Source organism: Prosopis cineraria, unplaced genomic scaffold (assembly GCF_029017545.1).
Source record: "Prosopis cineraria cultivar Desert tree isolate PC_DT_omini unplaced genomic scaffold, ASM2901754v1 PC13, whole genome shotgun sequence".
Lineage (NCBI taxonomy): Eukaryota > Viridiplantae > Streptophyta > Magnoliopsida > Fabales > Fabaceae > Prosopis > Prosopis cineraria.
Genome location: NW_026555344.1, coordinates 34,429,478 through 34,455,600, shown reverse-complemented (window position 1 = coordinate 34,455,600; position 26,123 = coordinate 34,429,478). Strand labels below are relative to the sequence as shown.

General features: G+C 34.0%; 2 protein-coding genes and 1 pseudogene across 2 annotated transcripts; 1 reads left to right on the top strand and 2 right to left on the bottom strand.

Moving 5' to 3' along the window:
• Positions 1-679: 679 nt before the first annotated feature.
• Positions 680-18,179, bottom strand: LOC129290908 (uncharacterized). Its single transcript, XM_054927976.1, has 13 exons — positions 17,884-18,179; positions 15,804-16,092; positions 15,581-15,696; positions 15,471-15,500; positions 15,230-15,366; positions 14,701-14,877; positions 13,660-13,723; positions 13,426-13,533; positions 7,223-7,376; positions 5,041-5,130; positions 4,620-4,675; positions 2,989-3,046; positions 680-1,227 (listed from the first exon to the last, which is right to left on the bottom strand). The coding sequence occupies exons 2-13, from the start codon at positions 15,883-15,885 to the stop codon at positions 1,034-1,036; spliced, it is 1,266 nt and encodes a 421-aa protein (XP_054783951.1). The 5' UTR covers positions 15,886-16,092; positions 17,884-18,179; the 3' UTR covers positions 680-1,033.
• Positions 18,180-18,358: 179 nt separating this feature from the next.
• Positions 18,359-19,960, top strand: LOC129290909 (probable ribosomal protein S11, mitochondrial; annotated as a pseudogene).
• A 388-nt stretch (positions 19,961-20,348) lies between these two features.
• On the bottom strand, positions 20,349-24,633 carry LOC129291481 (quinone-oxidoreductase homolog, chloroplastic-like). The gene is made up of 4 exons (XM_054928851.1): positions 24,521-24,633; positions 23,324-23,465; positions 21,930-22,021; positions 20,349-21,261 (listed from the first exon to the last, which is right to left on the bottom strand). Exons 1-4 carry the CDS (start codon positions 24,581-24,583, stop codon positions 20,572-20,574), a joined length of 987 nt encoding a protein of 328 aa, XP_054784826.1. The 5' UTR covers positions 24,584-24,633; the 3' UTR covers positions 20,349-20,571.
• Between the last annotated feature and the right edge of the window lie 1,490 nt (positions 24,634-26,123).

The window sequence follows — 26,123 nt, the reverse complement described above, 5'->3', positions numbered from 1 at the left end:
AAATCAAATTTGGCATTTTAACGCTGGTTTCACACCTACTATTTTTAAAATATCCATCATCTAATTTTTTGTTGTTTGTCTTGTACATAGCTTTTTGACTGGGATTGATACGGGCATCTTCATTGGTCAACAAAAATATTTAGTAGCCAACTACCTGTGGGTCAGTGGTTGGAGTAAATTTGCATTCTTTTTTATAGTTTCAAGACAATATTATTTTAATAAAAAAATATAAAATACCAAACACCCCTCACCAAAAAGTTCGAAGACAATTTTATCTTTTAATCTTAAATATTTTTACCCTTATCTCTTTTATATGTGACGTAGTAAATGAAAATCACAATACTATCAAGTATCAACAAACGTTTGGACTTCATTACAAATTAGGAAATTTTTACACAATATTTTGGGATTCAAGAGTAAAATTACACCATATTTAAATGCTTTAGTAGCTGCTCAGATAATTCTTTACAAGTATCTTTATAAATTTATATCATAGGTCATATATATTATAAATTATAAATCATTGCTACGACCAAAACCCAAGACTCACTTTTAATTTTATTGAATTATTTATTCACGTATCATTTTCTGTGATAACATTCTACAGAAACTGCAATTGAAATGAAAAGCATAATGACCGCTATTTTCACCAGATCACGCAAAATAAGGACCGAAAAAAGAAGCGAATAATAAACCACATCTCTACTCGTGAGTCCAACAAAAATGTGCCCCTCTGAATACTTGGTCAGAAATACTTCAGGAGATATGATTTTACCTACCCTATGAAAAATAAATAAAAACATAATTACTTGTACACAAGCAATTCACAAAATTGAACTACATCATCAACTGGATGGTTTCTTTTCAAAATTCATCTTCAAGCTGGTCCGATTTCAGAATGACCAACTCTACTTTGATCTTGTTTTCAGATTTCCACGTGCCATCATGCAGAGGTTAATACATCTTAATCACAACCCTTCACCAGGAATTTCCAATTCTGACTAGCTTTTTTTTTTCTTGCATTTGACTTGCTTCATCTCGTGTCGCTTTGACTATCTTCTTTTGATTTCTTGTGATCTTTGATCTTCTTAGATTTCTTCTTTTTTCTATCTTTTGTGTCTGCAATGGTTTCCTTGCTTTCAGAATTCTTTCTTTTCAGAAGTAATGCATCGAATTGTTCACCACGCATGACATCATTAGTTTGCTCTTCGTTTGTGAGTTGGTTTTCTATTTTGCACATGAGAGACATTAACATTAGTGCTAGCATTAAATGTCAATCAACAACAGACACTGAGAAATGATGTCCCAATATATTATTATATTATAATCATAAAAAAAATTACTTAACCAGATTCATCAAATAAGAGAAACAAAAATATTAGGGACTCCACAAAGCAGGTTTTGGGAGCCTTACACAAAAACTAGGACCTTCGAAATGTCAATCTCGCATGGATCCCAAACAAAATGAAATCCTTCATGTTTAAATCCATACACTGTTGACCCAATGGTACCAAACTTCGCCTCAACTTCGTTAAGGTGGTAGAGGTTGGAGGTTCGAGTCTGGAGAGGTTCCAAAGACCCCCGTGAGGGTGGGGTGAGAAATAACCACTGTACCACCAGTGGGAAAGCCGGCAATCATGTGGTGACATGTGTGTTAAAAGACCTCGGAGAGGCGGGGTGACCCAGAGGGCTGTTATATAAAATCTCACCGTCACCTGAGGCGCTGGACACTCTCCCCCCAGACCCACAACAAGACGACCCCACCCCTTACGGTGAGCATCAGGAGACAAAGGCTTCCCCGCAGTAGTGTGCAGGATTATTCCCCTTGCAGAGAGCCTCTCCAGGTTCGATCCTCCAACCTCTCTTACATAACAAAGTTGAAGCTGAACCTAGTACCATTGAGTCAAGTTAATAAGGATTTGCCAATGTTAGGACTTTATTGGTAGGCAATCTATAATTAACTATATAAGCGCTCCTTGAAATTAGAAGTATGCCCTAATTCTGATGAATCCCAAGACCCAACTCATCTATGTTTTTCTTCTATTTAAAAAAAAAAAATTGAGAGACAACTTCCCTCGTTTTTTGCCACAAGAACCTATTGCTTTGGGTGTATCTTGCTCATCAAGTGCTCTAAGTCGCAATATTCCATAATGAAGGAAATTCCTACCCTATTTTTGGCTTAGGTACCAAAACCAACGCCCACTTCTTTTCTCACTGACAGTTCCCTTCACTGTTAAAAATGACAACTTGCTTTAGGAATCCATCAGGTGATATGAGAACCTCCCTTCAACTATTTACTTAATGGAAGTCAACTAGAAGTCAGAAGTCATAAAACAGGCTGATGAGTGGATGATTTGGAATCTAAACCTGCATGTCATGGCACACACTGGAGACTTGGCTTTGGCACCCTTTGAAGTTACATATAACTCATGAAGGTCCTATGAAGTTCTTCTGGGATAATTTGGCTACCATTGGAATTGTCAAAAATCCTATTCACCGTGATAGGACAAAACATATTGACATGGATAGACCTGTCATCAAGGAGAAGCTTGATGGCAAACATGTTGAAGTTAGATATACACCAAGGTTGCAGATTGCAAATATGCTCTACAGCCAAGCCCAAGTTTGAAAACTTAACAAGCAAGCTGGGAATAATTGACATCTATTCACCAGCTTGAGGGAGAGTGTTGGAAGCCATCACTATTTGGCTTAGGTCCATTATCCTTAATGGGTCTGATTAGGGCTTAAACAAATTTATTTTCTGCTATTATTATCAGCAGATTTTAGGGAATAAAATATGATTACAATCTGATTAGATTAGATTATATTCTATGGCATGTAACCCTAGTTTCAGCGCTATATGTACTCTTTATTATTCATCAAATAAACTAAAGCAGAGCAACAAATTACTCTGTCGAATTACATTCCTTGATATCAAAAGGACTTTAATTTGCAACATTAAAAAAAGAAAGCAAGAAACAGACAAACCTTCACTGATGAAGTTATAGTCAAAAACAGCATGCATAAGATGTTGCTTCAGGAAGACCTGCACGAAGAAAAGTTTTTCATGATGATAAAGTTCCTAGTTATTTGAAATTTTTCTAATTTAGTAAACCGATCATTATGATATGTAGATATAAAAAGAAAGAGGAAACCGGTCAGTAGTTTGTTAGCGACCATGAGAACAATAGGCTATAAAAAAGATACTTAGACATTTGTAATTCCGCTGTTGTAAATCAATGAGTGAATTCATTCAGTATCTCTCATCTCATCGCTTTTTGCCTTCCTTCTCTTCCCCCTCCCCCCTCTTCCTCTCTCTACTATCTCTTCTCTTTTCTATCTTTTCCTCATACAATTCAGTATCACAATATGATCAGTAAATTCTACAAAGAGTTTGGACAATCAATCACTAAGTAACCTGCCTAGTTCAAGTTAAGAAATGATGCTTTTTAAAAGGTAACAATACAACAGGTAGTTTCAAAATAAAACATTATTAACCATAACCAGTATTGAAATTGTCATGCGATCCAAAAATGCCATCATATTTCTTGATTATCAAAATTGCAATTATTCTTCATCAGATCCTCTGACAAATAATTACTTCTAAGGAAGTTAGCCCCATATAAATGGACTCTCAGTGAATACGTAATCTAAAAGAGGATCTGGATTTTAGCTAATAGGTTTTTAATGGGGATCCAGAATCAACTCTTACATTTATTTCCCTATATCTTTGATGTTTTATTTTCTGTTTTAGAAGGACCAAGATGCACCTGTGATGAAATTATCTCTAGAAAATTGTCATATTAAAAGAAAAAAAAAAGTCAATTTTTACATAAAAATTTGCCTGACCCGCTCTGATATGAGCTGTTCTTTTATTTTTTAATTTTTTTTAATAATCTGAAATGAGCCGCTTTTGCTTTAGAGATGTATAGTTTTATTCAGTGAAAATTATAAATTAACATATATAAGCAACTCCTTGGCTGAAATATTAAAAGCGTGTCACATTCAATCAATAAAAGGGAGGTGTACTAAAGGGAATAAGAGGTCATGGAGAATGCTTTAGACCCAATTCAATGGCAAGAAAGGACACCAATGGATCAAAGGGGAAGTGAGCTTCATCCTATGGATTTTACCTTTCAAAGATTTTTCATAACTTCCTAGAATTTTAGAGCAAAAATTTGGATTTTGATGTGCAATAAGTAGCAAGTTCCAAATCCTTATAATTTCAAGAATCAGTGCATTAAGCAAAACATTTGTAAATGCATTATTGCAGCTTCAAAAAATAAAAGTTAACATATAATTTTTCATAGAAGAGGAGATACACAAGGCAACATTCTCTGCAGGAGAAATATTGGAGCACTTCACACATTCTTGATAAAATAATAGGATATGGAGAGAGAACAGCAATCTTCCCTTGTTTTAAATAAAGGCACATTGAGGGTTTTGATGAAAAAATAATTACATCAAATTGCTGAATAAGAACAGTAAATAAGGTCAAAATATTATCCACTTCTTTTACATTGTAGTGGCATAGATACCCCTAAACATTTTAACATGATTTGAAACACATGGTCCATTGCCAATACCATAATGATAATTAAGACAAGGGTTAAGCATACCGCAGAAAGGAGCTGCCTGGTCTTTGTATCCCAAATACGAAGATAAGCATCCAGTCCTAAAAATTATTGTGAGATGAGCTTTAATGATGAATATGGAGATTTATAAATGTCATTATGATAGTATAAAAGCTGAAATGTTCTTATCAGAGCCAAAAAATGTGAAGTCAGCAAACTACAGACCAGTGCTTCTTCAATTGATTATGAGCTTGAGCAACAATCATTTAGAAGGAAGAAAAGGACGACAAAAACCTATGAATAATAGCACAAATGATAAGACCGACAACTAAATAATTTTCACTGACAAGAAGACCGCACATAGCACACTATAATTAAAAACAAGCAACATAGATATAAAAAGACAGACCAAACTCTAATAAACTACCTGCTCTGCAGGTTTTCACAAAAAAGAAAGCTCACTAACCACATGAAGCTATAATAGGTAGCTCAGGGTGCCGAACAATGGATCTGATGCTTCCAGAGCATTTGCCAATAAAACATCCTAGCAACTTTCCTGTAACAAATTGTGTATATTGATTAACATGATAAATTGAAAATAACTCATGCAAAGAGATCAACTCAAAGACAGGAGATGCAAGAAGATATCATATAAGAATATGTATAGCGGCTTAAACTCAATGCAATTAGATCTGATAACTACAAAGTCAGAAAATCCAAGAAAAAATACCAATACAAATTGCGGTTATCAAAATTCTCAACTTATAAAGAAAACAAATGTAAGCAAGTCCCAAGAATTCTCTCTTTATTACATTTATTTAAAAAAACAAATCAAGTACTGCAACAACGGAACTGATTAGAACCCAGCTCCTAATCCATGTGATTCAGAGTCGTTCACAAGCTTAAACAATTGTGAAGGCATTTTCATAAAGTCTAAAAATGGACCTTAGGCCCGCATTGAATGCCTTCTCATGCAAATAGCAAACAGTTGCTTGGGAAATGTGAATGAGTAGTTACTGCACAGAAAGCACAGCAAAAGGTCTAGGAAATTATGCATACAAAGAAAATGTCACATCAAATGTTAAACATAAAATGCAAGCAATGCAAAAAGGTCTAAGAAATCCCCTTCCATTAAGGAAGGAAGCTTTAATGAAGTAAACTGCTATATTGAATCCAAAAATAGGTTGCTTATCATCCCCAAGATTAAAGCTTCAAACTCAAACTTTCTCCTTTTGTCATTTCAACTCTTCAACCACAATGTATACAGCTCAAAACCCCAACATGTCCTTGAGACCTTTACATTTTCATCTTCGCCATAACCCTCTCCTTTGTTCCACATAACAAGGTGCTACATGTTTTAGGTATAAGCATTCATAAATATCAAACATTTAAGCAGGATTTTTTCATAAGATATTTTTGTTTTCAATAGGAGAAATTTGTTGTATATGGTAAGGCAGAATACAATTCTGTAGGAGATAATATCAATAGAAAAAGGAGGGAAGAGAAAAAGCAGAGAACAGCAAGAAAACAACATAATCTCAAATATACAACTAGGAAGACTGACCTCTGCAAATAAGAATAGGAAGTTACATGTAACCACTCACGCTGATATTGAAAGCAAAGTCAGCAAAACTACTTTTTTCCTCAGCAAATGAAGCTCCAACCAAATAAACCATAGAACTTTGAACATTCCACGTTGCAAAAGAAGTTAAAATTTATTTTGACACAAGCATTGGTATTTAATAAATTGCCCAATGAAACTTATTTTACTTAGAATGCCCATAAGCCCATTCCATGAATGTCAACCATATGAAACAACTACACCAACCAATCATCTCTATAACCAAAAGATACAGATCATAAAAACTACAATGAAACTTCTAATACTAAAGGGTTGAAATTAGAGGTTGCATCAAAATCCTACTTATGGCCAACCCAGGCTTGTTTACAAAGTATGAATTACTTTTTCTTAAGAGGAGAGGGCACATTTAGGATCATCCTGCATCTGTCCCTGCATGCCAATACTAATATGAAATATTCCACAGTCACAGATTTACTCATCCATAGTTCTTAATAGAGAAATTTCAAGTTGTAACAAGAAAAGATCATAAATGGTTACTAATGTAAATATTAAGCTGTAGACTGGCACTAAAATATTTGGAATCCCAAAGTTGATTTTTCCATTAAATGTTACAATACGGCACCTTACCCTCTCAAGTATAAGGTGCAGTTTTAGCCACAAAACAATTGACAACAACGAGCCAATTTATATCATTGCCTAAAATCAAATAAATTACCCTAGCAAATTTAGTCTTGGAAGTAGAGTCCAGATAATTTAGTTATGGAACGAAGAAATTGATAATCTATAGAAATAAACGATAAGGGAGAAGAGAAGAAATAAATAAATAAGGTGAGAGCAGGAACTGAATTCACTTTCTGATTATGTCAAAAGCTAAGCTACAAACTACCAAGGTCATCTATATATAGCTAACAGCTTCATATCACTACTAACGACCCTAAGCATCTCTCTTCTTCATACAATTATAATTCTTGGATCATAATCACTTCAAGTGACAGTTAAAATGGAAGCACAATGAACAAAGCCTTCATAAACTTAAATAACTATATACTGAAAGGTTTGCACATACCTGTACGTATATCAACAGAAGCAAGGTCACCAGACCCATTCCCTATAAAGACTGAATAACCATCTATATCCTCAGCCACTGCTTTAATTGGTGTCTCACGAAAATCAAATGACATAACAGGCCTTCGCTGAGCAGAGATGTCATATAAACGAACCTGTTTGAAAGTCAATCTATTACATGAAGAGTGATTGAATGCATTCAAAATTAAGTAGCTTCAAATGGGAGTAGATAATAGAACCAATGTGATATGTAAATAATAGATAACATAAGAATTAGTTAAATACAAGGGTCTAGTCGTTAATTAGGTACTGTTACTGCTATTAGTACTTAAGAGTCAGTCTATAAATATCCCTAAGTCCAGTTGTGTTGCTGTTGGCTCATTAATAATAAAGCATACTATCCAGAAAATCTCCTTTGTTCCCTGTTTCTCTCTCCTACCTGCTCTCTTCTTCTCTCTTCATCTCTTTCAACCATAATAGTGGTATCCAAAGCCATTCTTTCCTCCCTCATATGCCCACCACCCACTCCCAATCAGTGTCACAGAAGATGGCTGACCAAACCAATACAAGACTCCATGATGTTGAAAACCATATTGAAGCACTTACAGCACAAATAGCACAGCTTGTTCGCACCATTGATGAGTCTCACAATAATCATGAGATAGGCTCCAATGGAGGGGAAGGGAACCATTGACAAAGACCAGAAAGGGAGTACCAACCTCCTACTAGATTCACCAAGATGGAATTCCCAAGATTTTAGAATGAGGATGTTCTTCGGTGGCTTATGAAGTGTGAGCAGTATTTTTAGATTGATGACACCCTTGACGCATGGAAGGTCATGATGGCCAGTATTCATCTTGATGAGAAGGCCTTCCAATGGCATCAAGCCCTAACAATTGCGAGAAGAAGGCGTGCGATAGGGTGGGAAGAATATTCATAAGCTATGAAGAAGAGATTCAGACCTACCTATGAAGCACCTATGGCAGAAATCATGCGACTATGATAAACAGGGAGCTTAGGAGATTATAATGATTCTTCCGATGAAATTGTGTGTAAACTCAACTTAACTAAAGAATATTCATAATCTTCATTCGCACCAAGCACAGCATCTAACGCAACCAAAAACTCATCTTCTTCTTGCCAATTTATTTTTGGGATTAAAATTCCCACAAAATTAACACCACAGGAAGAGGCAAAACACAGAGCCCAAAACCTACATTTTTATTGTCATAAATTTTTTTCTAGATGTCACAATTGCTCTCAGAGATGCAAGATGCAATTGCGATTAATAGAGCTTGATGAAAATCTTGATGAAGAAGAGCAGGAACACAAAGAGGCAGATTTAATGAGCAAGAAAATACTCCTGAATGCCATCAAATTTTAGTTCTATGAGACTTCAAGGGCATGTGGGAAGGAGACCCATTCAGATTCTCATAGATCATAATGGAAGCAGCCACAATTTTCTTAACCATGACTTGGCAAAGAAGCTGGGTTGGAATGGAGAAGAAGATGGATAGGCTGATACAGTGGTTGCGGGTGCTGGAAAATTGAAAATATATGGAGTCTGGAAGGAATTTTAAAATGGATAATGCAAGGAGAAGATTTTTGCAGAGACCTCCTGATAATGAAAATATGCAATTATGATATTGTGTTGGGCTAGGAATGGCTTAAAAGCCTTCATTATGCTTTGTGGGATTATCTTTCTTCTACTATGTATTTCTGGAATAATGGAAAAATGCTTGTTTCGCAGGTACAACCTCCATCAAAGTGGCAAATGGTTGTTTCCAGCAAGTTAGAGATTAAAAAAAGGAGACGGGTGCCAAGTATTTCTACTCCAATTGGCTGAAAATAGTCAATCTCAGTCTCAAATCCTTGCTGTACAATCAGAAGAATCACTTCCATAAGCTGTTGGTGACCTTTTGGAAGACTTTAAAGGGCTTTTTGATGAATCCAAGGGTCTACCCCCTTTTAGAAAGGGCCATAATCACCCTTTTCTTTTGTAAGAAGTCACGGATCCTATTAATCTCAAGCCCAATCATTATTCTTCTGCACAAAAGGATCTTATTGAGAAAATGGTGGAAGAGTTGCTAGCTTCAGGTGTGATTCAAGAGAGTAGCTCCTTTTTTGCTGCACCTAGTGTGTTGGTAAAAAAGAAGGATGGCTCATAGCACATGTGTATCAATTACGATGAGCTTTAATAAGAAGACAATCAATAATAGATATCTTATTCCACTTGTGAAAGAATTATTGGATGAATTGAGGGAAGCTAAATGGTTCACTAGGCTGGATTTGAGAACCGGGTACCATCAAATTCGAATGGAGCCTCAAGGCACATTCAAAACAGCCTTCTGGTCTCACTCGGGTCATTATGAGTGGTTGGTTATGCCATTTACTTTAACCAATGCTCCAGCAACATTTTAGGGAGCAATGAACTCTATTTTTAGACCTTACTTGCGCTACTTTGTTCTTTTTTTTTTTTTAATGATATTTTAGTTTATAGCGCAGATTTGAATATGCATGTTCATCTAAGAGTAGTGTTTGAAATCTTGCAGAAAAACCACTATTTTATCAAGAGGAGCAAGTGCACATTTGCCAACAATAGAGTAGAATACTTAGGTCACATCAAATAGTGGTGGATTGGCTTACACCAACTACTGTTAAACAATCGAGGTCCTTTTTAAAGCTTGCAAGGTATCATAGAAGGTTTATCAAAAGGTATGGGCAAATAATCAAACCCTTGACAGACCTCTTGAAGAAAAATGCATTCACATTGCATGAACAGCTGCTGTAACATTCAGAAAGATGAAGCAAATACTTGTTTCAGCGCTTGTCTTAGCACTTCCAGATTTCAATGGAGTTTGTAGTAGAGACTGATGCTTGTGGGAAGGAAATTGGGGCTATTTTGCTTCAAAATAATCAGTCCATTGCATTTTTCAGCAAGGCTTTGGGCCCAAAACAGCTCCAGCCAGCAGTTTATGAGAAAGAACTATTGGCTGTAGTGCTAGCTATTGAGCATTGGCATCAATATCTAGAAAGAAGGAAGTTTATCATAAAAACAGATCAGCAAAACCTCAAACTTTTGCTTGGTCAGAAGTCGAAGACCCCTTTTCAAATGTATTGGGTCGCAAAGTTAATGGGTCATGATTGAGATTCATTACAAGAAGGGGAATGATAACACAGCAGCTGATGCTCTTTCTAGACTCTCAAGACCTCAGTTACTGCAGATTGCTTTAGACATACCATCACCAGAATTAGTACACAAGCTTGAGGAGAGTTGGGAGTTGGATCCAGATTTAAAGGCTCTTTACAAAGGCAAGATGGCAGCAGTAAAGCCCACTCTTGGGATGGTAAATGTGGAGTTTTGTAGAGAATAATATTTCTCATTCGTATGTTTTGATGTACAAACGGGTCCTATATATATACATCAAGAGATATAAAACCTAATAAATAATAATAAAGCTTGATGAATAATACTAACAAATGCTAACTATTAACAATAATAACGTAATATTTCCACAATAAATTCCTTAGAAGAAATGGTAAGCTGGTGGTGGGTGAAAGTCCAACTTTGAGACAATTTATACCATTACCTATCCCAAGCAAGTTGTGGGAGAGTGTTACAATGGATTTCATAAAAGGGCTCCCTAAATCAGGTGGAAAATAAGTCATTTGGGTTACAGTGGATAGAATGAGCAAATATGCCAATTTTATGGCTCTATCTCACCCTTTTTCAGCTTCTACGTTAGCTCAAACATTTTTAGATAACATTTACAGATTGAATGGAGCCCCAGTTGAGGTGATAAGTGATAGAGATCTGGTGCACATTAGCAATTTTGGAAGGAGTTCCTCAAGGTGATTAAAGTGGAGCAAAAGCTCACTTTTTCATACCATCCTCAAACCGATGGTCAATCCAAGGTACTCAATTGATGCTTGAAAACTTATCTACATTGTATGTGTTGGGAGAGTCCTAAAGAATGGAGTAAATGGTTACCACTTACTGAATGGTGGTATAACACTAGTTTTCATGCTTCTATCAAGGCTACTCCCTATGAACTACCTTATGGGCAGAAAACTCCTATATATACTCCTTATTTTCCTAGAACAGCAATTGTTGAAGCTGTGGATAGGAGTTTTGAAGCAAGGGAACACATATCCTAAAACATCATTTACATAGGGCAATAATGAAGCAGAAGGCTGATCTAAAAAGAACTGATTGAGAATTTGAAGACAGCCAATGGGTGTTTTTGAAGTTACAGCCTTATAGACAGATTTCTATTGCATCTAGAAGCACTCAAAAGTTAGCGCCAAAGTATTTTGGGCCTTTTAAAGTGCTTAAGAGAATCGGGAAGGTTGCTTACAGGCTGGAATTACCTTCTAGTTCCAGAATTCATTCAACTTTTCACGTCTCTCCTCAAATTATGTCCTAACACTTCAGTAAAGCAGTGACATCTGCCTGATGATTGGCCAGAAATTCCAGATTTGCTTTTTCCCAAAAAGATACTGAACAAACGAGTGGGAAGGATGAAAGGAAAGATTACTACTAAAGTGTCAGTTCAATGGAAAGGATTGCCGTATGAGGAAGCTACATGGCTGTCTCAGTTTAAATTTTAGAAACAGTTTCCAGATTTTCATCTTGTTAACCCTTGAGGACAAGGGTGTTTGGGGAGGGGAGTATTGATATGTAAATATTAGAGAACATAAGAATTAGTTAAGATACAGGGGTATAGTCGTTAATTAGGTACTGTTACTGTTATTAGTACTTAAGAGTCAGTCTATAAATGCCCCTAAGTCCAGTTATGTGGCTGATGTTGGTTCATTAATAATAAACCGTATTATTCAGAAAGTCTCCTCTGTTCTCTCTCCCTCCTACCTACCTCTCTTCTCTCTTCTTCTCTTTCAACCATAACACAATGACTTCTTTATTTTTCTTAAATAGTAAGATATATAGGAATTAAATAACGCATCTGCAATTTGATCACTCCACCTTTTTTCAATTTACCCATGTATACAATTTGACAAAAAGGACATTTAGTAGAATGTATGTTATGCGTTGTAATGTTAAAGGCTATGTATGCTCATCCCTAAGAAAGAAACTACATCCAAACTATTATATAGAATGTGATATCAGTAACTAAATTGTGTAGACAATTGCAGTAACCTTGGCCTCCACAGCCAAATGGCATGGGCAGTTTAAAAAATCCTCCATCCAAAAACAAGCCTTGGTGACTGCTATGTTATGGCGAGCATCCTCTATGATGAGTGCCTGTATTGAATGTAGAAAGCAGACGGTATTTGTCACATCATTCCACAATTTTCTTGATCTCTAGCCAATAAATTTGTTGACTTTTGGAGGACTGGTCCATTGGCAATGTCTCTGAATCTCTGATAAAATAATGCAGCAAAGTGCAAATGAAAATTATGGTTGTTCCTCTACGTTCTCTAACTATGAAGCTTTGGACAAGTGAGCTCTATCAAAGGATCCTCATGCTTTATATCTTCATACAACTGGCTGACGTACTCTTTCTGGCTTTTCATAGCACCACTAATCCTCCCTTTTTTTCACCCCATCATTCAATTTTCTCCCAACACGTCTCCTATGTCTCTATCCTTCCTCTATAGATAAATGACATTATTTACAGCCTCCAGCAAAAAATAATGAAGATAAATTATTTTAGACTTGTGCTGCGGGCTGCATTAATGGCACTTTAATACATTGAGTGCTGACTTTTTTTGGGGTCAAGAGTGCTGACTTCATCTGCTAGGAAATTACTTTATCCTAGTTATTCTCCCAATGTGCCAGTTCATTTTCTTTTCTTACGTGTTTTTAAGAAATTTTTTATGTTTAAAATATTTCCTGAAAGAAATGGCAGTCAAGCGTCAATATGGTGCCCAGCAAACCATTCACCATGGCACCACAAAGTGGAGGGGCTTGCCAGTTACCATCATACAACCATTGACAACACCAGCATATAGTAGTTCACAAATAACACGTTGATACATGACTTCCATAGTAAGAATATCACCTATAATTCTAAAAGGTAGACAGTGAAAGTAAATTATAACCCTTTTCAAGAATCTTAAATATATTACGGTACAAGGACATAAGCATCAATGGAAAGGAAGCTTCCCTAGGTATTAATGCACATTCCAAATATGTTTATTGGTTAATTTCAAATTTTCAAATAAGTCACTGCTTAAATTTACCTGATGGCTGTTGGTTCCAGCAACAAATTTACGGTGATTATCTCTGCTTAGAAATGTAGCACATGTAAACCAGGTAGGGGTGAAAATACCGAGGCTGTTCTTAGGAGGCTGCATAGCACAAAACAAATGGTAATATTACACATGTAGGAAAAAGCAAAATATGATACAGTAAAAGATAATATGGGTGAGAAAAAACATAATTATTGAAAGAGCTAAAATTCAACGCAGACTCACAGGTTTGGCATTCCATATCTTACTGGAGCTGTTGAGATCCCAAAGATTAACTTCAATGCCTTTCCTAAGCGATAGATATAAGCAATGGTTAGAATATTTCAGCTCAGAAATCTAAAATAAGATGACAGACATTCACTGCTAGTGCTCATATTGGTTTCTCATAAGATTTTAAAAAGCACCTCTCTCTCCATCATTTTCTTTTGGCTTCAAGCCTTTATTAATGCAAAATCTTGCTATTTTATATATTTCTTCTTTGGAGGTCTAATATTTCGTAGAATTTTTTTTTTTTTCTCTGGTAGCCTTATCAAAAATACAGTGGAATTGCTTTTGCTTCTTAAAACTCCCAAATAACTATAATACATTGCAAGTGCAAGACTTCTTCACACTTACGATACTAAGAAATTTAAGCAACCACAAAATATCAAAACTTTCAATTTGGTCTATAAACTTGATAACATTAGCAAAAATGAACAGTAGCCATTCCAGAAGCAGCATAAAACTTTATAAAGTGTGCCTGTGATTTCATATGATGTGTTCTAGTAACTCCAAGCTAAGTAATATATGTCTACATGCAGAATTAAATGAACATTTACTTCTTAGAGAAAGATATCTGTAATTATTTGCCTGCAACTTTTTCACAAGTTTCTACAGATTCATTACAAAGGTCGAATATGAATGCACAATATATGGTTAAGGTAGTAAGCCAGGACTTATGCAGAAATTCATGCCCTAGCATCTGCGGCAGCATATGATAATCTTTAAAACACAAACATGATTATCTTCCAATAGTTATTTTAAGATATACAGGTTATCAATCATCCAAGAGTTCACAACATTGTTTTTTTTTTTTTTAATGTCCTTGATTCCTTCTAGTTCATGAATTTTACAATATTGAGGGAGCTATCTTTTACTTCGTTCCCTTATTTTCTACCCATAACACCCTTCTTCATAAAAGTTCAAGATAAATAATTTGAAAAGTTTAATACTGATTGAATTTAATTAATTATTACAGCAATACTCATGAAAATTGCAATGACTCACCCTCCAAACAAAGCATACTTCTCACTTCCATCCACCTTGCAACATGAGATGTTACCGCCAGCACATACATTCCATGCTGAAGAACTAACACAAGCAGATTCTGAAGATGAACTGGCCACATTAATGGACTTTACACTTGCATTTCCCTTGGCCGTGCAGGCAAGCAAAGTACAAGACCTAACAAAAGATACTAAATCTGAATTACCTTTGAAGCTGCAGAAAAGAGACACAGCAAAGACACACATGCATAAGAGCATCACATGACATTAAAACATATCAACCATGTAAGCATGAGCATACAACCAATGCACCACCAATATGAAAGCCAACAACCTTTTTGACTTACAGTTACATAACATGAAGATAATGAGTATGTGTGTCAAGAACTATCAAAAAAGGCAAAGGAAAAATAAACAAAAAATCACTGTGATAATCATTTTTTTAACTAAATTGAGCATAAAAATATAGCACAAGGAACAAGCATAACATACAAATTTGAAAAGTTAAATGACAATGGCACAAATAATACCTGGAAGCTAACTCCAGGTTTTGCTTTGCAAATAAATGCAATCCAACAATAGCATTTTCTTCAGACCGGATATCTGTAACATTTGAATTTAACATTGCAGCCTGAAGATCTCCATTTACAGGGTTCAGAACCTCAACCTATAATGGATGTGTAGATTGAGGCACTTGAGAATCTAACAATAAAGACTGAACACCAAAACATGGTAAGGAACCTTCAATGATATTATGAAAGAACTACTTACCCGACCATTTCTCCTTGCTACAGCTAATAACTGCAATGCCAGAGAAAAGAAAATAATGAGAGAATAGTAATTCATGCTTCTCCTTTGTATCTTTTCAACATAGCACATACCGGGTCAGCCTTGTGGTGAGTGGTAGATACGGCTGAGACGCAATTGGAGGAGTCTGGTTCACCCCATCTATCAACGACCCGTGGAACTCCAGCTTGCCTATCACGGGCTTCAACAACTAACACAAACAAAAGAACCCAAAAGCGAACCAAAAGAGTGAAGCAAAACAAGATGCGAATTTGGAAGAGCCAAGAGATGAGTACGAATATATGATCAATCAACCACCTTTAATGAGCCCAAGTGCGTCGAAAGTTAGAGCCCGAAACGGAGGGCAACCAGGGCAGTCAATGGTGGTGGTTCGCGGCATCGTTCACGGCGCTGCCCGCAGAAATTTCAGTTCGATTCGCTTAAATTTGAAAGTAGCTCTTTGAGTTGAGTGGAGGTTTTGAGAGCACCTTGCAGTCACGGCCAGGCTTCTGTAAACGGAAGACGGGAACTTCGAGTTTCAGATCCTCTACGGTTTGAGCGCCAACCACATGCGTGATGTCGAAAGAATCTGGACCGTTCTTGTGATCTTGCGGAGAATAGAATACCACTTGCTATGAATATGAATAGGAAAAGAGAATCGAATCGAATATTAAACTGGTTGAGGCACAGATTCACCGTTCAAAGATCGAATCAAGGTTAGATTAAGGTGGGGTCATTTGTAATTAAATTAATATATTTTAAATATTATATATTAAAAATTAGAGAAAGTGGTAAAATAAAGAAATCTAATTTAGATATAAAGTGATAATCCCTCCATACTTGCTTATGGAAAAAAAATCCCACCATAATTCAACATTCAAATGATCTTTTAAATTAAATTTTTCAAAATCATATTGAAGATAAAAACATCTCCTTCAACTCTTATTACATTAGATGAATCCAAAATCAAAGACTACAAAACATTCACATATTCAACAATACTTATACATATATTGGAGAAAAAATAGTTAGTATTCATATATAAATAATGAATGAATAAATCATAGATTAAATTCTACTTTAGGCTCCATTTGGTTCGACTGAATAATTTTTAATAGAATTAAAATTAAAATTAAAATCAAAATTAAAATAGAATTAAATTTTAAAAATATATTTGGTATATCAAAAAAAAATAGATGAAATTCTTGTATTAGTTTTGTTTGGTATGTAAGACATGAAAAAAAAAATTATACTTAAAAGATAAAAATACTCCTAAAAATTAAAATCAAAATTAATATTGTGATTTAATTTCTCATATACTATTTAATATACAAATGAAGTATTATATAGATTATGGATATCAAAAATAAAAAAAACTATTTTTTAAAAGAAATATTATAAATATATAAATTATAATATATATATATATATATATTTGAATTATTCGAGTTGGGCATTTTAAATGGGGCATTTATATATATATAAATAAAAATATGAGTTGAGCATTTTCAATTGTCCACGACTATCTACATACTCAATTCTTTTGATATTAATTACAAATGAGCAAGGGCACAATTGTCTTCTCTATTTTTATATGAGGATAAAATTATCTTCAAAAACTATAATTTCATAGAATTGCTCCAATTCCATAGCTCCCATCAAATAATTCAATTCAGCTTTTTTTTACTTGAATCAGGAGTCTTGAAAATTTAAATTCACATGTATCAAACATCATTATTTTATGATTCCAACTTCAATTCCTTTTCCATACTTGTAATTTTACTCTACCAAACATAACCAATGTAAAAACTAAAAAGAAGAGAAGCATTTTGCCATGTCCACATATCCATAAAAAACTACTAAACCAAAATTTACAGAATTAAATTGGTCTCATTTGGTATGATGGAAGAGTTTTTAATGAAAATGGAATCGAAATCAAAATCGAATTTGAAATCGGAATCGAAATCAAAATAGAATTGAGTTTTAAAAGTGTGTTTAATATGAAGATAAAATTTTAATATAATATTAATTTGTATATGTACTTAAAATAAGAAAAGACCAAATTGTACTTTTTTTTCAAAATTAAAAAAACCTACTTTGTTATAAATGGACAAAAAAGATGAGGATAGTGAGGTCTACAAATTGAATTCAAGAGAATTGAAACAATTTCATGATTAATATAATAGAATTGAATTCTAACATTTTTAATAAAATCAAGATTTTTAAAAATTATAATTCTTACATATTAATTATGTTTAAATTAAAATTTTATTTTTAATTTTATTTTCACCTTATCAATTCAATTCAATGCTGCTAAATATCACCATTAACTAATAAAAAATAATTATAAACTATGAAGCATAAATAACGAGCAGTCGAAGAAATCACGAGCTCTGACCTGTTAATGAAGATATCACGAGTTGGAAGTCACGAGCAGTCGGAAATGCTGAGAAATCCCGACCAGTTGGAGAAGCTGAGACATAACGAGCAGTCGAAGAGATCGAGATTCAATACCAGTCGATCACGAAGAGGCCGAAGAGATTCTCGAGAACGAGGAGTCTGATGACTGAGACGGTGAGACGAAGACCTGAGATGAGAGTGAGTTTGCGAGATTGAGGAACAGAGGAGAAGAAGATGCCGTAGGGTTCTGCTTCAGCCGTTCTGGTTCAGTGGTTCTGCCGCAGAACTTTTGTGTATGCCTCAACGCGAGCAAGATGAAGATGAGAGCTTTAGGTATAGGAAATTAGGAATTTACTCATTTAGGATCCGTTTATTTTGTATCTGAGTCTGACTACTAAAAGCAAAAAGAAAAAGAAAGCAAAAAGTCGTCGTTTTGCAATTTTGCAACAAAACGGTGTTACCGCAAAGCAATAGTAAATTTTTATTCCTTCTTAGTTGATACCGAGTGTTCTGCAAGGAAAATTATCGACCTGAATTTTGAATCTGGCATAGATTAGCTGAGAGTTCCCTTGTGTGACTGCCGAGATTTGAGGAAGTGAAAAATGATTTGGTGAAATTAAGATAATTTAAGAGTTGTTGTTTGTGCTAATAGCTGAACCTGGCTCATCTACAAGCTCACTTTCTTATTCATGTTGAATGATGGCCTTCGTGAGAAGATGATTTTTATCTGGGGCTTGGAAGAAGGTTAGAACTCAGATTTTGTAGACTTGGTTGCAAACATTTCAGTAGCGGCCTTTAGTTGGTATGATATTATAATACTGATTTCGCTTTGCCAGAAATTATTGAGGTTTTTGTTTTTGTTTTTTTTTTTTTTTTGGTCCAAGTAAAGTATTAGGAATTCAAAACAGGGGTTTGGGACTATATTGATATGCTGGTTGATTTTATTGTGCCACCTTTGCATTTATCACTTGCTTGAATTGACTGTTTAAATTCTAGATTGAACGGATCAACCTTTATGAAGAATGGGCAGGTATGTCCGATAGGACACAACAGTTCAAATTACTTTTAAACATCGTTTTTTTTCTTGGAAAAAAAAATGTATATTGATTTTAGTGTCATTTCAAAAAAATTGTTTAAATTGTTTCTTGTATCTATTTAAATTTTCCTGCTTCTTAGTCCATTCAATTTACCTTTATTAAATGGTTAAATTAGATTTCTGAGAATGTGAAATTAGGGAAACAGGTGTGTTACACACCTAATGAAACGCGTGATGTTATTTTGCTAGTGAATAATCTATCCACAACATAAGTTCATTTTGAACATGGTTGTCTGATAGGGATAACTTGATCTTTTGAAACTGCAGAACGTGCTAGAGCATTTTCAAGTATGAATTCTGCGTGGAACACTTCGGACAAAAATTTTAATGCTTCCCATGGTTTTAATCCGGACTCTCAAAGAAGTGTAAACCTCCTCAGCGAGGATGATTCTGAGACGAAGACGAGTTCCAGGCCTATGGACTTTGTGAGAAGACTTGTAGGGACAAATGGTAAGGGTGTTATGGGGGCTGCTGAACTTTCTAGCTATATTTTAGAGCATGATCATGATGTTGTTCATATAAAGCTATTGCTTAACAATACCTTTGTTACTGTGACGGACTCTAAAGGAAATGTAAAACTTAAGTCTTCAGTTGGGTGTTTGAAAGACATGAAAGGAGGACAAAAGCTTGCCAGGTGTGCTGCTGAAGCTACAGCTGAAGAAGTTGGACGAATGGTTAGGAGGTTGGCACTGAAATCTGTTGTTAAAGTGAAAGGATTTAATTATTTTAAGAAGAAGAGGCAGGCAATGGAGAGCTGGAGAGGGCTTTAGTAATTCTCGAGCAGCTAGAAATCCAATTGTGTGCGTTCAAGATACGACTCGAATTCCCCATAACGGATGCTGGCGCCCTACGAAACGACGTATTTGATTGATCTCCTGAAGCTTTATGTGCAAAGTAGTGCCATAAATTCTTCTGAACTTTTGTTACATGCTGAATTCATCTTGAAATGTTGAATTCCAATATACAAGTCCTGCTTGCATATCTTGTTTACGGTTTGTACAATACTGAGGGATAGTTCTGCGGTAAACAAAATATCTGTAGAAGTTATTTTTAAAATAACAATTTGACTGTGAAATTGGAAAACAAATATTTTCTTCTTATTTGAGATTTAAGTTGTATGCACATCTGTACATATATTAGGAGCAGAAATCCATATGCGTGGAACACGATAGTTAGATCTTTTGGGAGGTTAAAACCCTGCATTTTCCCCTTGGAAAATGTCCATTATTATTTATTCAATAAATTAAATAATAGAAAAGTTTACTTTTACAATAGATTGTCTGGCTATCCCAATTTAGTTGTGGAATTTAGTTAACTCCAAAATTTTTGCCGTTTGAATTAATTCATAGCCAGCTTCAATAGCCTCGAACAACAATACCATCGCAAGGTACAAGGCACTTTATTTTCTAAATAAGAGCACATCATTACACAATTTCTCTTAGAGAAAAAAACAAGAAGAAAAACACTCAATCTTAGAGACCAGCACAAGAAGAAACCACATCAATTTAGTTCATTTTATTTCTAATATTTGCAGGCACTTCAAATCACATCACATGTGATTGCTGCACTATGGAGTGCCCTAATACACATCTAGTACTCCACAATGATCTTCCCAGTAGCATGGCCATCCATAATCTTAGCCCAAGCATCCTCAACGTTACTTAAATGATATTTAGAGTCTATTACAGTCTTAAGTTTCCCATCCTTGACCAAATCAACCAGGTATTGAAGATTTTCACCTTTTGGAATCATTACCATAGGCACAAGTTGCTTCTTGGAAAAGCTAAGTTTCTTTAGAACAAATGTCATCAATCCACTGAGAGTAGGCGTTATATCTATAACCTTCCCATGAGTACTCAAGTTAGGCTCAAAAGTGGACCATGGAATCCCCATTGCACAATGTATCACAACATCATATTGCTGACCTGATGGACTCTTCAATGCAGCACCATCTGGGGTCTTATAGTCAATAACCTCATCAGCTCCTAAGCTTTTGATTAGTTCAATATTGCGAGCTCCACATGTGGCTGTCACATGAGTGTTTCCCATTTTTGCCAGTTGAACGGCATAGTGACCTACACCACCGGATGCCGCAGTTATCAAAATGTTCTTCCGGTAATGATCGCTTCCGTCGAGTTTGATCCCAGCTTGGATGACTGCCTGGTGAGCTGTGAGACCAGCAACAGGTAAGCCTACACATTCTGAAGCTAATACTTCATGTGGCCTTAATGCTGTGACACTCTCTTTTGCAACACAAAACTCAGCTAGCCCACCACCATTCTATAATAAATCAATATCAAGAACCAAAAGATAAGTCTTTTAACCTAGCTTGAAAGAAAACAATAATAAAAATCATTGTTAACTAATTTACATTTCTTAAAAAAAATAAAAACTCAAATTTTTTTGAAATTTTCATATCTCTTTTGTCGTACTCTTAAGTAAAATAAATATAATATTTAATTTATTTAAAACATATTCATTAATTACTTGAGTGGAATATAATAAAATATTAGTATATTAGAAAAAAATATAAAAAATATTTAATTTTTATATTTTGGATCAAGCAAGGCTTTTAGAAGATGCTCTATATTATAGTTCGAAGAGAGTACAAGGCATTAGTAATTACTTTACAATTATAAAAAAAAATTTAGGTGAAACATAAATGTCTTAAACAATTTACATCTTTCTAATTATATCCTCATTAAATATTTTATATAAGTGTTTTAGTAATGATAATTGAAATTCCAATGTTGTAGTATCATTTAAAAAAAAAATGATATAGGGGTATAGTTAGAAAAATAATTATAAAAATTATTTAATTCCCTATATTTTAGACAAAATAATGCTTCTAAAATATATCTTATATTATAGTGCCGAGAGAGTATAGCATGAGCAACGTGGAAGTATAGTTATCATTTGTGTGCAACAAAAAGACTTGAGGTACTTACAAAGGAGTTAATCCAAGACACAACAGAATCACCAGGCTTGAACTTTTGAACACTTGAGCCAACCTCAATAACCTCTCCTGTTACGTCCAATCCTGTTCCAACGAGGAATAGCCTCAATGCAATTATTCTTAAATATTTGCAATGCATAAATTAAATTAATTTGATATTATTCTTTGTGAGATGTGCAATAGAGATAACAGAGATATTTTTTTTTGCCCACTTTTTCAATATTTAAATTTGGCTAAAATATGTTCAGCATTTAAAAAAAAAATGCAGGGATTTTCATGAAAAAAATATGTGAAGAAAAAAACAGAAACTTCATCCATGTTAAAAAGATTATCCTATTTATAATTTGTAAATAATATGATACACTACTAATCTCATACAGTATATTGATGATTTAATCATGAAAATTTAAGATTATAAACCTCGTACTTTGTATGGATTTTGGTGTGAGCTGTCCTATTCTTGATCTATGAAATTGTGTGGGTTTTATAAATTTTTTAGAAAAAAATATAATAGTTGGTTGCTGTATTTTATTTTTAATCCTTCTAATTTTATTTTATTATGTCTAGTCCTTTAGTTTGATTTTCTTTTTACATCGTTAGTTCTTATAATTTTAAATATATATATATATATATATATATATAAAAGGACCTTGAGCTGGCACGACCAAGTTAATTTTGCTTAACTATGTTATTGGTTTTATTGACATGTACTTAATCTCATTTTCATCTTTCACATCCTGTTTAAGCTAGATATAAAATGAAGCTATTTTTTCTCTATATTTTTTTATTTTTAAGATTAAAATATATAAAACTCCTTTAAATTATGAGGAGCTGCATTGAACCTTATATCTTTAAAAGTTTAAAATTAACCTATCTAATTTTTTATTATTATTATTATTATTATTTACCACAGACAGTCCCCTTTTTTACTCCTTAGTTATCTTCCTAACATGGAAGTCTGTGGTTTTGACCCAAAAAAAAAAAACATGGGAGTCTATGGTAAACAAATAAAAAAATTATACAAATTAATTTTAAACTTTTAAATATGAGAGATTCTATGCAGTTAAAGTGAAAGAAAGTTTTATATATTTTAGTGTATTTTCAATCATAACCAGTCAATTTATTTCTATGACAACATATTTTTACCGTGTAAATAAAGAGGGTTAACAGAGTTACAGTGAAATTAGTCAATGATAACTCATAGTCTTTACATGCATTTGATTAACATTATAAATGGATCAAACTAAAAAAACCAATAACAACGAAACAAAATAGAACTAAAAACAAAACAAAAAATTAAAATGCAGGATTCCTGCTATATTTTGTCAAGTTTAAATTATGGATGAGAAGCTGAAATGATAAAGCAAAATAAGTGTGAGAAAATACCAGGAATGTGGGGAAACTTGCGAGGAAAAAGTGGGCGATAAAAGCCTTTCTGAACTTTCCAATCAAATGGATTCAAACTAGCAGCTTCCACTTTTATTAAAACCTCATCTTTGTTGGCTCTGGGAATCCCAACTTCTTCATGCTGCAATCATATTATATTCATTATTAGCATATCTGAATATTACAAAATTACAAGTAAAATTGCTGGTAGTACTTTAAACAAGGAAGTTCATTTCCCAAGCCCATGCGCACATGAATAAAACTGCCAAATAGCCGCGTAGCTTAAACGGCATGTAACTTCATGCCATTATCAAATCACATGCCATTCTAAATCAATAAAATATATATCAAAAATTATTTTTTTTTCTAAACTTTTTTTTTTTGTTCAGAGGAGCGCCTTAAGCATCTTGTACCAAAAGTTGATGTAATATCCCCTCTAAACAATTTTTCACAAGCAAAATTATCCTTTTGTCCGAGACCCTTCATCTTTTTTGTTATTTGTTGAAGTTGAATAGTTATAGAATTCATGCACAATAACAACAAGACATCCTAACACATTTTGCTGCCATTTTGTTGTTAAAATTAGGCAAGTTCCTGCCACTGTTACTTCCAAACCCTTTGGTTTTTGTCAAATGATTAAAATGAGTTAAAATGCCTTATTATCATAGTACCTAAGCTCTGTAACTATTCAACTTTAGAAAAATAACAAAGAAAATAACGGGTTTCTAAGGGTAGGATAATTTTGCTTGTAAAAAAATTATTTTAAAAAAATATTATCCTGCTCTTTAGTACAAAATATCCAAACTCCTCAAAAAAAAAAAAAAGGGAGACATGATTTTTAGCTCCAAAAACAGAGAGAGAGAGAGAGAGAGAGAGAGAGGTCACGAAAACTTCTTCTGAGTTGGAACCTGACCCGTATCGGAAATGAAACAACAACAACAGTTAGAGCGTATGTATGTTAGGTTTTGTGTTGAAAACCACCAACAGCATAATTTTAGCAAGAACAAGTAACAAGAAAACCATAATTTTAACGATTTACTCGCATCACATGAAACCAAACACGCAAGCATCAAGTCTTGATTGTTTTGTTTGTCAACTAACTATTCAGATATATCAACACAAAGGAACGTGAAGAAGAGGAGAGGAGGAGGAGGAAAATGAAGTGATGAGAAAATGAAGAAGAAGAAGAAAAGATACCTTCAAGCCAGAAGGTCCTCCGCCATAGGCACTGTACCGAACCGCACGCATAAGCTTCGCCATTTTCAGATTCAGTAATGGAGTCCAGCAAGCAGGACCACGCTGTTTCCAACCCAAATCATTTCATACCGACATATCATCAATAATATAACATTATGTGCAATTAAAATAATCTGTAAGGCCCCACATGATTCGGAAATAATGTCAGTTGGGACTACATGACAAATTTGAAAATTTAAAAATTAAAGTTAGATCCGCAGGGAAAAAGATGGATTAAAATTAAAATTGAATCCTAGCTAAATTACGGTTATCAATACATTTTTTTGTACAATGTTGTCACGAGTACCATATCCAGAGGCTACATTGGTGAAATGTGGTTTATAAATTAGCTAGGCATCCTCCCCTTACAAGGTGCCTTTTGGGAGTGAGTTCTACTCAGATGGTTTGTGGTTGTGACATTGATACTCTTGTTGAGAGTTGCTTTTTGCGAAAAGGGCTATTCATAGAGGGGCTGATCAATCGAAAGCCGAGTGAAGCATCGTGGAGTGTAAGCCATCGCGGATGTCGGCTCTTAAGGGGTGGGCTATGTCACGAGTTTCATATCGGGAGGCCACATTGATGGAATGTGGTTTATAAGTCAGCTGAACACTCTTCTTTTATGAGGCGCCTTTTGGAGATGAGTTCCACCCAGATAGTTTATGGTTGTGACAAATGGTTCCTTTAATTTAAATTTTTAAAAATGATATAATGTGACTCATACTGCTAGTAAAAGTTAACTTTGAACTATTAGTTGGTTAAAAAAAAATCAAAAATTATAAAACAATAATCGATGAAATTTTTTGAGTCATTTTCTGTAATTTTTATATCATTATTTGTAATTTTTAAGCCTTTTTTTTCGTAATTTTTTTATTTTTGAATCAACTAACAGTTAAAATTTATTTCTACTAACTTAGATTGTATTATTTTCAAAATTTAAAAAAAAAAATTATATCACAAATGAATTTAGGATGTGAGAAGATGCTGATTTTATAAGTTAGCAACTAATTTTTCTTTCAACAGACAAAAAAAATTAAATGGACTTTTTGATAGATGAATTTAAATTTAGATGAAAAAAAATAATTTTAAATTTTTACATTCTACTCAAATTTTATTATAAGTTTTTATATATATTTTTTGAGTATTTTAAGTCTCCTATATCTTTTTTAGTATTTTAAATTTTTCTATAAGTGATATTATAGAGATCTAAGGTGTAAAGGAATAAAAATGTAAGGAACTTAAAATATAAAAAAAAATAATAATTTATAATTATATTCAAGTAAAGTATAGAAATGTAAAATTATGTATTTTTAATTTAGATTTATCTCACATTTAAAATTATTAAATGTAGACCCAATGTAGGTCCACAGTTGATTTGATGGGAAGAAATGATCTTTTCGGGGGGGTAAAAACAGTAAAGCCAATGAATGAGGCAATGTGCCCGACAAATGCACCTAATCATCTAATAATCCAACAAAAAGAAATATATAAAAACTAAATCTGCGATCATGCTTATTACTTTTGATTTAACTAAATCGATATGCATCTCGATAATCTAGAATAATTA